The following is an 18,049-nucleotide window of genomic DNA, read 5'->3' on the forward strand; positions in this document are numbered from 1 at the left end:
ATTTAAAATATTCTATTAAAACCTCCAATGAACAGAAGGATTGAGGAGAGTCTTCCCAAGTGCTGCCAGGATGTCATTGAAGGCTGCATCCATATGTCTGGGTGCTCCTGCTGCATTAGCAAATATGAGTACCATCCTGCATAAGGACAGTTTTAATAGTAAGCAATTCATAAATCGGTCATATTCGTAATGATTATTTGCTTTGGGCCTGGCAGTGGGAGCTGCCCTGCTGTGCTGATCACTTCTCTCTTAGCACTGAGCCAAGTACCTGCAGCCCTGAAATAATCATGCATTCCAAAATGTGAACTAGGTTTTGCTTCGCTCCTGCCTGTGGAAGGTGCCAGAACTTTGCTCCCCACAGAAGCACTGATGAGCCATTGCAATGCGAGAAAATTTGCCAAGCAATCTTTCTGCAGCAATGAGCCTGCAAAAGCAGGGACAGGGATCTGCTGCTGGCTGCCTCCAATCTTCTAATCGATCTCCCCTGTCCAAGTAAACAAAGGAGCATCCTGACACAGGCAGGTGAGGGCAGCGCCGTGAATATCCTGACAAAAATTGAAATGACTGCAGCGCTATCTCTCTTTGTCAAAGGGGAGAGTGGTGTTAAGCAGGCACTGAAACCTGCTGCAGTTGTAGCAGCATTGAACTGAAGGGCTTTGTTAACTGTCTTTGATAAATAAATAAATAAATAAATAAAAAACAGCGTGCATTTGAATGCAACCTCCTTGAGCCTGGAAATAGCAAGCTAGCAATGACAAGGTTGCTATTACATATCGTACAAGGCAAAGGCTTAGCATGAATCGAAAAGGATTAGGATTTTATAGTGCTAGAAAGAATATCAAGAGTTGTTTCCTGAAACAAAAGTGAACTGGGAGAGAGATGAAGCCACCTGCTCATGTATACTGCTCTGTAAGCCAACCTTTCTGTGATGCAAGGTAGGAGGAGACTTGCCAGCAGGAGTCACTGCTAGAGACCTTTTCATTACAGGATGTATCACAAAAAGAGATGTGAGGCAGGGCCAAAACTAGTTACAGCCTTAGAAGTTAAGGGAATCTTTTTTGTTCATCTGAACTGGTGTTGTAGCTGTAGCTGACAGCATTGCCTCCTGTGCATGCTCCCCTCCACTGCAGTCATCCTGGGTCAAAGCAAGTCTTCACATTTCTTCTTGGTGGCTGGAATGGAGAGAATATTCAGTCCACTAAAAATCTGTTACTTAGTAGATGCTGTAGTAGCTACTTGTTTTCCCAAAGTGTGGCATGATTGAGATCTGTTCTGACTTTTATCAAGGTGTAATTCTGCTAAAGCAATGGAGCAAATGAGCCAGCACCTCACTTACAAAGCAGCTTTCAGCAGCCACTGTCACTGGTGTGCCAAGAACTGTTGCTATCACACCGTAACATAACAGTGCTTTTGTTACTTTGCTTTTTGCTTCCACTGTTGGAGACGTTCTTAGTGTTTAAAGATCTTGAGACTCAAGTCTTACCTTCTCTCCCCTCTTCTCCTAGTGTCTATCAACTCGTTGTCAAGGAGGAGAAGCTACAGAAGGCTCGCAGAGCTGCAGACATCATTGAATGCTTCTCCATCCCAGTGAGCTACAAGAACGCTTCCAGCCTTGACTCTCCTCACTACTTTGCAGCTGAGCTGAAGCCCATCAACCTGCCTGTCACACAGCCCTTCACAGTGGGTGACAACAAGACCTACAATGGTTACTGGAACGCTCCTCTTTCTCCCCTGAAAAGCTACAGCATATACTTCCAGGCTCTTAGCAAGGCAAACGGCGTAAGTGCAGAGAATATTGTCTTTGTCTGTACGTGTGGGCTACCTGTGGCCTCCCTATCTTTCTTCTTCCCTCTCCATCAGATGGCAGTTTAACTGTTCATTATTACTTTCATGCAGAAATTTGGTAAAAATTATACTTACCCCTACTTGTCCTTCACTCAACTTTCTCTACAGATGCAATGAGAAACTTGTAGGAGAGCCAAGCGATGGAAAAGTTGTACATTGGCACATGATGTGTGGATTGTTTCTAATTTTTTTCTCTTGCATTAATGTCAGAGTAAAGGCTGTTGTCCTTTTAAGATGGAACTGCTACATCCTTGCAGTCGTCAGTTCACAGTGCTTGTGATTTTTGATGAGATGTGAGATGAGAACTACCAAAAGCTATTAAGTTGGTTTACTTTGCAGCCTGCATTTGGTCATGTCAAAGTTTAGCAGTTGTGGTTGAGATTTTCACCTTGAACAAAACTTATACACAAAGAAGATGTTGTGCCTTTCTTTTTACTCCTTTTGCATATGCTAGACTGTGTTTTTAACATAGAGCTATTTTGTGATATTAAGTTAAAGTGGAGACTGCATGGGAACTGCAATTTGCCCCTTCCTCTGGCTCAAATGCAACCCATGTCAAGCTTCAGCAAATCCATACATAGGAAAACTGAAGGCCTCATTTGCCTCTTAAATTCTTCTGGAAAATGGTTTGTGACCCACTGACCTGCTGTCCTGTTGCTGATCTGATCAGCTAACAGTGTGCAGGCTAGATCCAATCTAAGCAGTCACTCAGCAGCATCCCCCCTGAATCCTCCACTTGCTTCTGGTTATCACTTACATGTTACAGGTTGCTACTCAAGCCTTCTGAGGAGACTTACAGTATTAACATACTGTCAAGAAGTTGGGTAGCCATGGTTGTTTTTAATATGTTGCCAGTGCTTTCCTGAATCCAGCTTTTACTTGGATAAGCTCCTTAATGCATCACCTCTGAAACAACAAAATTAGAAAAATCTGTCAAAAATGAATGGTAAAGGCTTTGGTCTCCACTTGAGATAGTGACTTTGATACCCAAAGCACAGGCATGCATCACTGAGGACTGTATGTCCTTTAACAGGCTGGCAATGCCAGTGAGGGTTCTCAACACGTCATGCTGTTTTACTGCCTTCATTTATCACCATTCTGCAGAGCATCAGCTGTGTGGCTGACAAACGCACATCTCTTCGGTACTGTGCCACACTTCACCTTGGTTTCCCTTCTAGTTGGTACAGTTTCCATTCAGCACTCGTCAATTAATTCAATTTTAGATGCTTCTATAAAGGAAATTGTGAAATATATGCATATGTCTCTCTGTGTCTAGTTAGTTCCCCCTTATGTGGTAGTTAATTGCTAGTGAATGGATCCCGTGGGATGAAAAAAAACTTTTATTTGCTCAAGTACAATCTAATATGCCATAACTGGGTAATAAGAATGGAAATGTAGGCTTCCCTTGGCATTCTGGAGTAAGGCAGCAGTAATGTGTGGCTCCCGCGTTTTCTGGAGCTCTGTAGCTGACAGGTTGCTCCACACTCAAAAAGGCATAAATTACTTGGGCTGCTCAGATAGGAAACTAAGACTGTAAAAGACCTTTCAGAAAGCAGTAATCAAAGTCTGTATGCAGCAATGCATAGCTTGTGAAGGAATGAGAAGCATCGGGTTTATGTTCGAGCAGGCAAATGCCTCTTACGTTAAAAATTTACACTGGTACATTATATGGTTATGTATCCTCTAAGTGCAGTGCTACTGGAAAGAGACATAGGTGAATTGTCCAAGTGTGCAATATGGATCTTCAGTGAGTAGCTGTGTAAGTGTTTTTTGCCCTGATAGAATCCTTAAGGAACGTGTTTCCAATGGTAGGATCTGATTTGCCTCTGCTGTTTTGCAGCTGTGAATGTTTCCTTTCATACCCAGAACTGTTTGCAAGTATAATTTGCTTTTAAGATTTCTGGGTGTTCACTTCTGTCAACAGCCTGAGGCACTTTGAGGGTGGCCTGAATAATTGGCACTCCAATACTTGAAGGGAGTGTATGAACAGGATGGGGAGTGATTGTTCACACGGGCTGATAGTGATAGGACAAAGGGGAATGGTTTTAAACTAAGACAGGGCATGTAGGTTAGATGTTAGGAGGAAGTTCTTCGCTCTGAGGGTGGTGATGAACTAGAACAGGTTGCCCAGAGAGACTGTGATGCCCCATCCCTGGAGGCACTCAAGGCAAGGCTGGATGTGGCTCTGGGCTGCCTGCTCTAGTGGTTGGTGACCCTGCCCATGGCAGGGGGCTGAAACTAGATGATCTTTGAGGCCCTTTTCAACCCAGGCCATTCTATAAAGCCTACCAAAAGTTATGGCTGCAGGAAGGTGCTTTTTGATAACGCACACCCGCAAAGTATATGAGACAGTAACAATTCAGCCCAATTAAAATCCAGCCTTATGTTCTTTTGCATGTGAAAAACTGAACAGAACATCACCACTCATTTTTTAATTAGGATATTCTATAGTTTCATTAATCACTGACAGTTCTGGAATGATGAAGCTTCTTTTGCACACCTGGAACTTGCAATGAGAAGCCTTTGTGCACCGAACCATAACGTCTTCCTTTGGAAATGCAGAGCTCCAGAGGGAGCTTAATTTGAGGCAACATTCTGTGTTTGGTCAAAAAGCTTGATTAGGAGGTAGTGGTGGTAGAGGAATTCTGCATTGTTATTTTACATCTCCTCTGTATGTGGAGGGTTGTGCTCATTTGGTGTTCTTGTCGGCTCTGTAACCATTAGCCATGATTGTTGCATTGAAAGGGACATAATTAACAGCTGGATGCAAAACAAGTGCAGCAAATTGCTGCAAAATCAGATCTCGAGCTTTGCTGCCTTCTCTTGTGCAGCATGGTTCTTGTTTTGTGACAGCTGGCCTAAGATAGCTGTTGCTCCCTGAGTTCTGTGGGCAGTTGTGTAAAGTTTGGTCAGTTGGTGTTGCTTCCAGACAAGGGTCTGAATAGAATGTTTTATTGTGCAGAATGCTCCCAAACTGTGGATTTCCACCCTAAGGACTGTTGAAAGCCAGATGCTGAACTGAATGGTGTCAAAGTTTAAAAGGGGGGAGCGGGGGGGGGGGCAAGGGGAGGAAGGAAAGAGAGAAAAAGACAACAGAGGCTCCAGGCTTTGTAACTTGGAAGGTGAGAAGCACAGTTAGTTAGTGATCATTTGTTAGGGGCAGCTAGTGCAGGAATTGGCACAGAAGGAAGAGCAGACAACTGGCTTTGCTGTCCTTTGGCAGGAGCTTCACACGTGCCATCCCAGCCAGGTAGCTAAGTGATGTTTGCTGTTTGTCCTGGTGCCACCTGCTACAAATGGCTGCTGGCAGAGCACGATGCTTTCCCTGTCTGTAAAACCACCCTGAGCTCAGCCCCTCTAGTACGCAGCCCTTCAGTGCCTCCCCTGAAAGGTTCAGCCTGGGTGGCAATATTATCCTTGCGCAGAATTAATAATCAGAGTTAAATATCACAGATTTTATTGTCCCCAAGTTCTTTATCCAGGTTGTTGGTGGCAGTGCCCTGTTAGCGGATCAGACACACTCAGAAGGGGACAATTCCTTGGCTGGGATGTGTGCCTGAACTTCAGAGCAGCTCAGAAAATGGAGCTTCCTAGAAATCCTTTCTGTAGCTGCTGCGCTTTACATCACTGAGTTAAAATGAAATCTGTAATGGCACAGTTGCAATCAATAACCCTTGGCCATTTTTCCTCTAAATGGGAGATGAGGCAGGCGGCTTTGTAGCACAGCTGGAGATGATGTGGGGGATGATGCCAGCTGCTCCTGCAGCCTGGTGGTCCAACAGGTGAATGATGTGTTCAGGCCAGATTTGTGAAAAGTGGCAGCACAGGAATCAATGAGAATATTATTTTTGAAGGAATGATGGACTCTACAGAGTTTCTCATTGATTTTCTTTTTTTCCTCTCTAATGACTTGTACTACATGCACAATCGGCCAGCTCGTTATTATCAGTGGACTTCAGACTGGATTCCTGCTTGCTAACAGGTCTCCTCACGTACTTAGGGAAGATTCTGGAGGTATGGGCAGAGCTGCCAGCAGGAAAGTGACCTTTCACCCCTGTGGAGATGGCCTTCAGAAAGCCGGTGAGGTACATTAGCACAAGCCCTGTTCTGAAAGCCAGTGTGCTACTAAAGCTGCCTGCATTGGTTTTGTGAGGACCTCAGTGTTCTGTGATTTCAGCTGTACCGTTTTGCCCAGTGATGTTTACTGTTTCTTACTGTCGTGCTGGAGCACCTGGGGTAGCAGCAAAGCAGCTGTGGGTATACTTCACTCTTTGTAAGCCCTTGTTTCCACATCTGGCTGGCCTTCCTGAACCAGAAGATACAGACCTGAGTTGGTAGTCCTATCACTGTATGAAGAAAATCATCCAGTCAGCCGCAAGTTTGGGAGGTGTGGGTATTGAATAAACTAAATATCCTCAAAATCACTTTCTGTGCAGCAGCAGGAGTTAAAATTGCCTGTCCCCAGCTGGGGCTGCCTGGTGACTTGTGGTGGGGTGGCATCTGGGGGCAGCAGGTACATGCAGGTGCTGGCAGGGAAGGAAAGCACTGTTTAACTAAGACAGGATTGTAATCAGAGTAAAGGAAAAAGGAGAAAAAAAAAAAAAGAGAGATGGGTGTGAAAACAGATGGATGAAAAAGCTCTGCTTCTTTTATTGTTCCTAGTCTGTAAACAGCAAGCTGTCATTTTAAAATAAAAGAAAAAAAAATCATTTGGCCTTTTAGGTTGTGAAGATGTGGCTGTCACATAAACATATGTCCTCCTGCCCTTGTAGATCTTTTCTGCAGAAAATTGTTCCCATCGAAGTACTAATGACAAAGGCAGAACTTGTCTTATTATCATCCTGTGCACTTCAGTAAAATGCACATTTTGGAGCCTAAATAATTAGTAGATGGCATCAACTTTCTTTCTTTGAAAAGGGAAGAAACAAGCTGTATTAAAAAGAATGAGAGTTCGTCATGATGCCCACATGGGCTCTTGGCTGGCAGGTGTGGGTCTGAAACAAAACAGTTGTCCAGTACTAGGGCGTAGGTTAAAGCATTTCTACGTTGTTCTATCACTGCTTGAACATTCCATGTCTGTGATAGCAAAGCCTGGCAGCACCCCAGAGCACAGAGCAGCAGTGGGGCTGGGATCTTACGCTGGGTTATCCGTGTGCCTTCATCTCTAGTACAGAGCAGGCATCTTACTGCAGCTGGGTGGGAGCTTGGTCATCGCTGAGGTTGTTGTAGACATAAGGGCTTGGAAAACGTCCATGATACAGTCAGATGGGATTCATGTATCAGAGTACTTGAAGAGCATATGAATACAATTGGGAGACTGAGATTTAGGGAGATCATTTTTATGAAATTTTTTTGCTACCCATTTATTTCATTATTTTTCTTGTAACGGCTTCGAGCCATCTGTGTGGGTTATTTATTCCTGTTTTGCCACTGGTTAAGCAGAAACATCTTTACTCTGGTAAACACCTCATCTAAATCCAGAAGAGTTTTTCAGGAAACAGATGTGATCATGGGCGAACGATTTCACTGTTTTGAGAAAAACTATTTCTTCTGTGTATTGACAAAAGAGTTCAGACAAACAATTCCCAGTATTAATCAAACAAAAATACAGTAATTGGAAGGAGGTCTCATTTTTTGTGAGACATCAAAGAGGTGAGCAGTGGGTGAATCAATGAGGTGGTCAATGGAAATCAAAGGAACAATCAGCCCTCATCAGGAGGATGGACCAAGCTACGGTGTTTAGGTTCCAGCATCCCTACTAGCTGATGCCTGGTGGCTGTGCAGGTTTCTTTTTTGTTTTTCTCCTCAGAAGACACCATTTGAAATTAAGTCCAGATGTCTTGTTCCTCTGGTGATTGATTGCCCTTGCTTTTGGCAGTGCCTGATCACTGTCTTCTAATAACTACAATTGTCTGGGCTAAATTAGTAGATGTAAATGCAAACAGAACACACTGCATCCTGTCTTCTCAAATTACCCTGTGGGAGAGCAACGTGCAGGAATATGCACATGCTCAAATGAGATCAGTGACAGCATAGTTAACAAGATTTTGTTTTCTCACCTCTTCTCAGCATTGACTAATTTCTCCAGCCTTTTGTTGCACTTCGAGGCTAGCAGAAAAAACAACATACACAAGAAAATTTTTCCACAACGAAATGTGTGCAAGTGTCCCACCCACTTTTAGCCTGCAGCAATACAAGCTTGATATCGATTATATTCATTTCATTCGTCATTGCTGATTTTTTTCCAGGTCATCTTTGCGCAGATTGTGAAGTACATCAGATGTCTTCTGCGTTATTTGCTGAGGCTGTGCTCTGAAAATAAAACTACGTTTTTCCTGCTTTATATAACATCACTAGTAATAGAGATTGTTGGTTTCCAGAATAGCTGGCAATTCAGGCTGATGATACAGGAGGCAGCGATGGCCGTGGAGCAGTGCTCTGCAGCTCTGTTGACTTTGCAGTGCCAACAGTTGTACAAGCTGTGCAGAGGAGGTCTTTGTGAGCGAGAGAAGTCGTGCACCAAAGACAGATACCTCAGGTTTACAGGGATAAGAAACAATTCAGTCCCACCCTGAGGGTGATATGGCTGGGAAAGAATGTATGGCCGACTTATCGATGAGTGCATGGAAGGGGAGCAGGGAGAATTGGTGCTGCATTTCCCTGTGTGTTTCCTGCAGTTTTCCCCTTCCCCTGTGCAGTGCTGCAGTTGAGGAGGGTCTGTTGCAGATGAAACATGTTTTCTTTACAGCCTTCGTTGAACTGTTTGAGGATGGAGCAAGGTGCTCAGCAGTGCGTTTGTTGTTTCCAGAGCCAGGCAGCATCCATATTAATGTGGCATTATCATACGCTGTAATTTATGCGGTATTCATTACACCCAAGACATGCACAGGAGCATGTAAAGCCATCAAGTGCTTAGGAACACCCTGCAGCAGATTATTGCCTGACAAAGGTTTTTAACCAAAGGAGCACACGAGGTTTGGATGATGATCATGCATTGTGGGGAAGCAGCCGCTGCCAGTAAGGGCTGCAGAATGAGGACGTGGGGGAAGCAGGAAGGGTTTGTTTTCAGTGGAAGTGTCCTGAGGAGGCTGTTGTATCTGAGCCTTTAGCTAAGCCAAATAACACAACGCTGCTGCTCAGATCCAAAGTCCTGTTTACACAGATCTGCGGGCTCTGAGGTGCGTTAACAAAAGCGTTGGGTTTTATCCCAGCTCTGCATTGAAAAGCTGCAGTGCTTGGGGTTGTGTTTGAATGGCTCATTTGGCAGAAGTAGCCATGCAACGTGCTGTTTTGCTTCACATACATATCAGAGGGCTGAAATATTTAAATGACTGCTTAGGTGCCTGTTTGCTGTGTGTTTAAATAAATACCCAATTTGCAAAATTTGCGGTAATGGTGCATGGAAATTAGATGTACAGTCGCGTGTACTTCTGACCCAACGCTTGTTGGCCTACTACAGATCAGGCCATTTAGCTGGTAAATTCTGTTAGTAAATCAGGCAGTTACGTGGTGCACATTACTCACATTGAGTATGGAAAAACATGCTGTCACTCCAACTTCCCAGCAGTGAGGGAAGCAGCCCCTCAGTATGGAATGTTCTATGCCATTCAGACCACTGGTGGTACTTCCAGTGATGAAGTCTTAAGATAAATGCTTATTTGTTTTAGTGCCTTTCTATGTGAAATTTATGCTTATTGCAGATGGACCAATCACACACCTTGATGTTTTCCTTTTCTCTTTTTTTTTATTTTTCTTTTCAGGAAACAAAAATCAACTGTGTCCGGCTGGCAACTAAAGGTATGTGGGTTTCCTGTTCCTGCAAAGCACAGCACCAGTAATACAAATGCTGCAGTGGTGACACAACTAGATTACAGTTACTACAGTTGCTATTCAGGGAGAAAGCTTCTTTTTTAGAAGTTTTGTTTTTTTAGTAAGGTATCGAAGGCAGAACATCAGTTTCCAGAACCACTTCACTGTATGTGTAGACCCTGTTATTTCTCAAGACAGGGTCCCTCTCTCTTTATGGTTCCTCCTTGTTCCTACTTTCCCTTGTGCTATCAATAGCTTTCCTGCCCAGAGGGCTACTCACGCTATTGGCAGAATGTGATTGAAAATGCTTCCTACTAAGTTCATTCTCTCCATAACTGCATAGAGTAGATAAATAAAAGGAGATCTCATGCAAACCTGACTTTTAATGGGTTTTGAAAAACCTGACCTTGAACACAGTGGGGCACGGTTCCTACATCGCACCATTTCCATGGTATAATGCAGCGAAGTCGTGGAGAATATTTCTTATTTTCATCCCATTAAGTTCAGAATAGACCTAACGTTACCACTGAGCAAACCTGATACAAACGACTTAGCAATATGTTAAGACACAGTGCTTTGATCCCCAGGTTGCTTCACAAGTTGTAGCTCTTGGGGAACCAGTGATGACAATGTCTGGGTTACTTCTTGGAGTTTAGAGTTGCTTTTAACAACTCTTCTAAGGACTTCGAAGTCACCCCAGGGGATACTTTGCCAGCAAAGGTGTCAGTAAAGCAATTTACTTGTAACACAAACTGAGTAGCTGTAAAAAGACTTCCTCAACACGTATCTGGTCTCAAAATGAGTTGTAAGGAAATGCTAGGGTAATTGCCATGGGCCATGCTGGAGGTAGCTCTCCTTTTCCAACACTCAGGGGTGCATCCTGTGCCCTTGCTGCTTTCTTGCACCGTGGAATAACTCCATTACTGCCTGCGGAGCCTTTCTGAAGTTGAAAAAAAAAAAATGGGCAGAAACCCATGGCTGTTTTTCTTTTAAAGGCAACACCCCGTTTTTTTCCCCATTCTTTTCAGTCTTCTCTGTTTTGAGGCAGTAGCAGAAATTAATTCCTTTTTTGGTAATTTCCATGGTTCACTTCTGCTACAGTGCTTACTGGAGAGTTCAGGGGATGAAAGAAGCCCCAGCTCACAGTTGCTGGGTAGCAGCAGAGGACTTTTTTTGCCTTTGTGTGGAGACATCTCCAAAAGACTTACTGTTAGGAGTGTGTGGGGTGCAGGTGCTGCACAGGGTTCCTACCTGCACTGCCAGCAGAGGTCTGGTGCTGCAAGCTGGCAGGGCTGTAAGCAGTTGTGTCACCACTGACAGCCACGGATGAGCCATTTCTCCCCTCCCCCTTTCATCTGTGGCTCTGGTGGACCCTATATCCTCCCGTTGTTTCCTCTTTAAGTGTTCCTTGTAATATTGTCATTTAAGTCATTGGTCTGGGTTGCAGACATTCTGTGTCTCAGTCTCCTGTCCGTTCCCCCGCAGTTTTTCTGGCCTGTGGTAGTGGTGTGACTGTTTTGGATGTCTTCCTTTGGCTTTCTGGTGGTAGAAAGATAAAGAGCAGCAGTGGGTGACATCTGGGTGAAATGAGTCTCCCCTGGGTTTTCCCAGCTTGTAACTGGAGGTCTCTTCATCAGTTTGGAGAGTCCGGATTGATTCAGTTTTGGAATCCTATAGTTTTGCCTACTTTAGTGCTTCCTAGATTTGGAGTTAGTGGAGGAACCTTAGTTAATTGTCGTGCTAACTAAAAATACACTTTGTTGTTCAAATAACACCCGTGTGCTCAAAAAGTCCTGCTTTTCTGTGTTCTCTTGATTTGCACTGCCTGATCTCAGTTCTTCTGGAAAGATTCACATAAGCATTTGACCCTGAGCTGCCTTCTGCAAATGGGTTTAATTTTTGTTAACCTGTTGGGTTGCCAAGAAGAATCAGCAGGCTGCCTTTATTCTGACACTCTGAATGCTGAACCCCTTACTAATATTAATTTGATAAGAGGAATCAGAAAGATGAATAAAGCCTGGGGGTGCTTAGAGCTTTTCGGTGATCTTATACTTTAGGACTTTTCTTGACTGACACGAATGGGAAAGGGTAAAAAATTACAGTAGCTCTGGTGTTTATTACTGTCTCGATGTGTATTGCTTTGATTTATAAGCACGTCTTGTTTCTTTATACATGGAGTGTGGTGTTGAAATCCCTTTATTCTTATTTATTTTTTTCCTTGTCCTGTGAGTTGCAGTTTTTTCTCAGTGCCTGACCATTAACAAGGACACTGGAATGTAGCTGTGGATAACTTATGCCAGTTTTGGCTTTCTAAACATACAGAATGGGCTGCAGCACACAAGCTGCAAAGCACTACAAGTGAATTTATAGTCTTAATAATTGAACAGTCCATTTGCTGGCACCTGTGTTGTGTGGGTGGCTGAACCAAAGCTAAAGAGTGGTTCTGTGGTTTGGAGATTTTCTGTAGTTCAGGATTTCCGTATGTCACAGGGTTCAATTCCATCCACATCAACTCCATGTGAACAGGACTTGGCCTCTCTGCATCCATCCGAGCTCCTGAAGAGGGATTTCATATCTGCCCCATCTCTGCTGGGCTGGCAATAGACAGAGGCAGTCACAAAACTGTAATAACATTGTGACGTGACAAACCACTGATTGTTGGGATGTTGTGTCTGACCTGTTGCGTCTGTGTCATCTTTTGTCTGCTCACTAGGTTGATTATCTTTAGTGGCATTGCTCTGTGTTCGTCTTTGTTTTCATCTTTGTCTTTCTGAGGATAGAAAGAGCAAGCCTGTGGTGTGCCTTCAACTAGGCATACCGAGCTGCTAGCAGGGATACCACTGCAGTGTCCTCAGTAACAAGCAAAGACAACAGACCTCTTGGAGTTGGGCTGAAATGAGCTCGGATGCTCTGAGCATTGTCAGCTCTCAAGCTGGAGTTTGTACCAGAGAGAAAATGTATTTTGTTTTGCAGATTGTTCCAAAAATAAACACGAACTGCTACTGTCAGAGAAAAAGTTAATTTCTAGCTGTTGGTCTAATTTTATTCCATTCCTAGTAGCACCATTAATGTTAGTGAAATGAGTTCTGATTTACAGCAGTAGCAGGTAGATTAGAATTGAGGAACGTTTAAGCAAGGCAAGTGTTCTCTTCAAGTACTGGATTAACAAGGGCAGCAAACGTGAGCGTGGGAGTAATTAAGCAATAAAACGTGTTAGGCAGCACGGTACTGGGGGATTATAGCACATCCTGGGTGTTGCTGCAAGGCACCTGCTCGGAAGCTGTGTAGCTCTAATTACTTGTCGCTGCTTCAGCGGGCTGGGAGGCAATTTGTTTTGTATGTCCCATTGCCTCAAAACCAATAAAATGAACTCAGACGACTCTTTAAGAAGTGTGCTAGTCCATTAAGAGTTCTGGACGCTTCTCAATTTTCTCTCCTCCCGTTTTGTGTTGCTGAGATCTCAGCTCCATTGCAAGGAGAGTTCAGGTAACCCCTTGTCATTTCAGCTTCTCTCCACTCAGGAGCTGCATCTCATCTGCTGCGTGTGCATTCCTCTGCACATTTCTCCTGCATGCTGCTCCTGCTCAGATCACCTTGGTCCTTTTGGTCCCAAGAGACCTCTTAGATCTTTGTCTTGGCTGAAATGTCAGGGGTGGATTTCAGCATCACAGAACATGAGGTCATGACCCCAGTACAGCAGCCTTCAGAGCAGAACCAGTAGATACCCACGTGGGCAAGTGCATCCGTTGGGCACATTTCCTTCCTTGTGGCACCTCGGCAGGGGGCTGGGCTGATGTCCTTGGGCCCATGGCAAGGATTTGGCACCAGCATTTGCTGCGGTCTCATTTTGCAATCCATCAGAAAGCAATCTGCGTTTGTCCAGTCGGTGTAGCCATCCCCTCTTTTGCCAGCATGTTTCCTGTCCACAAGCATTATTAACCTTCTGTATCTACATGTGTATTTATCTCCAGTTTCATTGGTCTCAGATTTCTGACCATTCCCAGTCATAACCACCTCTCCTCAGATGGGCTACTTCTCAAGTTACCAAAGTAATGTCACATTTCATAGCATTGATCACTTGGACGCATTATCATTAGCATTAGACATTCCTTAAAAGTAAGTTGATAATTCTGTTTATCAGCTCTCTGCCATACAGTTTTCGTTCAGCCAGTTTGTTTATTAATTTTGCCATTTGGTTTCCATGATGGCATTTGCTTTAATGTGTCCCATTCTTTCAGGAATAACTTAGTGGTTCTCCTTGTTTTAAAGCAACATATTTATATTGACACTTTATTAGAGAAAATTGCAACCTCTTACCAGAGAGAGCAATTACCTCTTGTATTCTTAAAGTGCATTAAATTACTTTCACGGTGTAATTGAAACCAAGGCAGAGGGCTCATTAATGGTTCCTTATCTCCTGATATTTATTTCTTCTTTTTTTAAAATGTGAGTTCTTGCAAATGAAAGAATGGAACTTTAATAACCATGATGAGGTACATTTTTATTTTTTTTTCCTTTTTTTCCCCCTCATGCATGCTGCCTGGGAACGGTTTTGCTTGTTCTTAGCAGTACTAGGTAGGCAACAGGCGACCACACGAAACCCGCCCAGCCTCCTGAGCACAGGTGATTATCAGCTCAGGACCAGGAAGACTGCTGCAACTTCCAGAAGTCTGAGCAGCTTCATGACTTCTCTTTCTGTGTTTTGTTTGCATGGGAAAAATGCTTTTACAGCTATTCAAAGTGCAATATGAAGGGGACTTGGTCTCACGTGGCAATTCCTTTGTGCTGATGCAAAATATACAGCGTAGCAGTGGGGTGTCTGGAGGCCTAAGCAGCAATAATATCTTCACGTGAGGCACTCTGAGCACGACTGAAGGGGCCCACAGATTCCTTGCTGGCCCTCTGCAGAGGCTGAACATCTCCCTGAGCATGCATGGAGATGATCCTGTATTTTCACATTACGGTAGCTACTGCATTTTCTGGGGCTGATGATTAAGTCATTAAGCCATGACTTTGGCTTAAGCAGCTGAGTGGTACTGTTGAAGAGATGATGACAGGAAAATGAAGACTTGATTCTCTAAGTCCTTTTTGTGCAAAGCTCTGCAGGGATCAGAGACCTTGCAGAATCAAATGGTATAAAGCACCTTCACAGGTCACTAATGGAGGAGCTCAGAGCTTCTCAAGCTTTTTGCAGTTTGAACGTGAAGGCCTTTGTGTTGTAAACTTGTATAACACTGGAACTGGCACCCCTGCATTGCTCCAGGAGATTCAGTCTGGAAGAGACTTCCATCACCTTGTGGAAATAGTTTCCACTGCTTTAATTTGGTATGCACACACTGGCACATTACAACGTTGTGTGTGATTAATGCAAAAAGATGGGAAGAGAGGGTTGGGTTTTCAGTTTTGGAGTGGATTACATTTTTGTAGGGATGCGCCTCTTATACTACAAGATTATCTCCATATAGGTAAGACTTTTCTTACTCAGCAATTACTTAGCTACATGTAAGGGCAGCTGTGGTGATGATGGGCAGAAAGATACTGAAATTTCTCTGAAGGTCAAATGCATTTAAGATTGAAAAAAAATCACTGTGCTTTTTGCAGAGGATTAACACTGTGAAGGGGAAGTGCCTTGAAGATGAATGCATGATAATATGGAGAGCTTGAAAATGAACCTGGGTCTGAGAGGGGACTGATGAAATAATAGCGGGAAAACATGCCAAAGAAATGGGAAAATTTAGGAGGAAAAAAGTTCTTACCATACACAGTTTTGCTGCAGGTGGAAGCTGTTTCTTTAATAGCTTCTCTTCCCTCAGATTCATATAAGATGGCTCAATTTTGGTCTGAAATACATTCTAGTTTCATAGACAGATAATGTATTTTTTAAACAGATTTAATCCCACTTCAAATCTATTTGTTATTGCATTTTGTCTTTTGATATGCTGGAATATTACTCCTTTGACAGGTTTATTCTGTTTTGTGCTATTTATTTCAGAAGGTTGCATCACATTTTCAGAAGCATGAATGTTGTTTTTCTTTTTTTCTTTCCCTCGAACAAGTCTCAGCCTTCAAAAAGTTATTTTAACAAATTCATGTATCATTCTAATTAATTGTTAATGATAGACATGTTCGTATAGCTCTTACTGAAAAGGGTTCCTAGCTGGGAAGACAGATTAAAACTTCCTAGCATTTGGATGTCCATTGAACTAGTGAGCAGCTTTCTTTTCATTCAGTTTGGCATCAAGACTGATCTAGAGGGGTTTAAGGTGTCCTGAGGGCATCCTTACCCCAGGTTGCTAATGAAGCAGCTCTGAGTTAGGGAAGAGCCTGGTGCATTGCAGTGCAGGATGAGGCAGGAGGTGAGCAGGGCCTGGAGACCACAGCATGTTCCTGAGCCCTGCAGCACTGCCAGGCCCCATCAAGGGCCTGACACAAGTTTCTCCATGAGCCCGTACTCAGAACCAGGCAGGGTTACTAATGCAGGAGCTGCTTCCAGGAACTGGACATGTGAAAAACTGTATGGCAGCATCTGGAGAGATGGCAGTGGCACAAGAGAGGTAGGTGTGGAACAGACCACTTCTTAACTGAAGAGTATTCCTAGTAGAAGAATAGAAACAGAGGGAGAAAAAAAATCTTCCTTCCAGACACGTCTGAAAGTGCTGCTGAAACTCAGCGAAGTGCAGAAAGTTTCCCAGGATCAAATGCAGCCCACGTAGAGCATGTGTATGCAGACAGACTTCCTAATGCATTGGCCACGTGGATCCCTTCTTACTGTAAAGCAGTCAGCTTCCTCCTCAGCTTGCAGGTGAGGTCTTAGGCACCAGTTCTGTAGGCCACCAGGGTTCTTGAAACACCGTTGTCAGCCGGGCTGGGGGGTGGCCTGGTTTTGCTCTTCTTTATATCCACACCTCTGGACTCTGGCTCACTGCTTTTGCAATTTCTGCAGCTGCTCTGGCTGTGAGTTTTTAATGGTAACCACGTGGAGAGCAGAGTAACGGGCACCGTCTGGTGCGAAGGTTAATTAGTTGTTATTCAGAGTGTGAGTTCTGCTCTACATCCACACCATCATCCTGCACTGAAATGCTTTTGCCTGTTTCGGTCAAAAGATTGATCCTGCTCTGCGTACCTAAGACCGTACAGAAATGAAGGCACATCTGTAAATTTGGTCTTTGAGAAATGCTGCTCTTTCTTCTTCTTTTTTTTTTTTTATAATTGAAAGGCAGTTTTTAAATAGCTCTGCATAAGTGGAGAGTTAAAATGGAAATGTGCTTTCACCTTCTGAACCATCACATCGCTCGTAGACATCACAATGGCTGCTCTTTATCCGAGCTCTTCTTTCAAGTAAATGTAATAACCTTTCTCATTCCTGGGGCCGTATATCTGCTGTTACCACAAATTAAGCACTTCTGCTCTGAAGAGAGAGGGGGGAAAAAAACAAAAAATAACAAGAGGAGAGAAGAAAATCCTTTGTGGTGGATTTACCTGGAATCTCGAGAATCAATTATTCTCTTACTGCTATTTTTTAATTCTCATTCAGTTTAGTAGCACTAATCTTGATTCCTTGCTGTTTACCCTCATCCTCCTGCTGATTCAACCTGTGTGCCTGATAATCTCTCATATAAATTCTGCACGGTCTCTCCGTACAGGACTGCTTTGCTGTGCTGCTCTCTCCACTTGGAATATGGTTGAAAGCTTTTGGCTCTCATCATTCTTTCCACTCTTTTTGAGCTTTTTTAAAGAAATGAGATTGTCTCATTGAGCACTGAAGCCAGAGCAAGTAATCCTGTGCTGTTTGCAGTCCTCAATAACAGGGGGTGGAAAATGGGCATAGTGATGTGTAGGGAGAGTGGTGGTGGTGCTCCTTCCTGCTGAAATGCGACAGCCAAAGACATAACCAAGGAGAACTGTTGTTGTTTGAGGTCTGCCTTTGTGTCTCGTTATCTGAGATTGAGTTTCAGAGGTGTAGATATAATGTGGAAGTATAGGGGAAAATAATTCTAGATGCAGAGTCACTTTGAATATTTTAAGGTTACTTGCAAAGGAGGTGCTGTAAAAGGAAAGGAAAGGGAAAACAATAGGAAAAGTTGTTTACAAATGACAGGAGAATAATTGTCTTTTGAAATCAGCCTGCAGGTGTGTTACATTCAGCATACTGTCAAGCCATTATATGCTGCAAAGAAATTACTCTGATTAATTGAGCAGATCATTTGAACTATTAATGACATTTAACCCCTTATTTTCCATTAATTTTGGGGGGGTTAATTATTACTTCAAAGTATTTTTTCTGATTAGTTTTTGTTTCAAGAGTGACTTCTACCAATGGGAGTAATTATTTGGCACTACAGTTTTAAGACCAAACCTAGTCTTCACCAGGCTGAATTGTCACTCTGTCCCTGAC

General features: G+C 43.4%; 1 protein-coding gene across 2 annotated transcripts in view; it reads left to right on the top strand.

Moving 5' to 3' along the window:
• The window catches only part of PTPRT (protein tyrosine phosphatase receptor type T), a 409,415-nt gene that overhangs the window by 325,243 nt on the left and 66,123 nt on the right, over positions 1-18,049 (top strand). The window contains exons 12-14 of one of the 2 annotated variants that reach the window (XM_065754165.1): positions 1,506-1,779; positions 9,606-9,642; positions 14,221-14,277. In XM_065754165.1, the coding sequence (XP_065610237.1) occupies positions 1,506-1,779; positions 9,606-9,642; positions 14,221-14,277 (368 nt within the window). The remainder of the gene's footprint in view (positions 1-1,505; positions 1,780-9,605; positions 9,643-14,220; positions 14,278-18,049) is intronic. The other variant, XM_065754164.1, reaches the window with a different exon arrangement.

The sequence above is a fragment of the Cyrtonyx montezumae genome, unplaced genomic scaffold, assembly GCF_038088225.1.
Source record: "Cyrtonyx montezumae isolate F1298 unplaced genomic scaffold, pur_monq_1.0 scaffold_9, whole genome shotgun sequence".
NCBI lineage: Eukaryota > Metazoa > Chordata > Aves > Galliformes > Odontophoridae > Cyrtonyx > Cyrtonyx montezumae.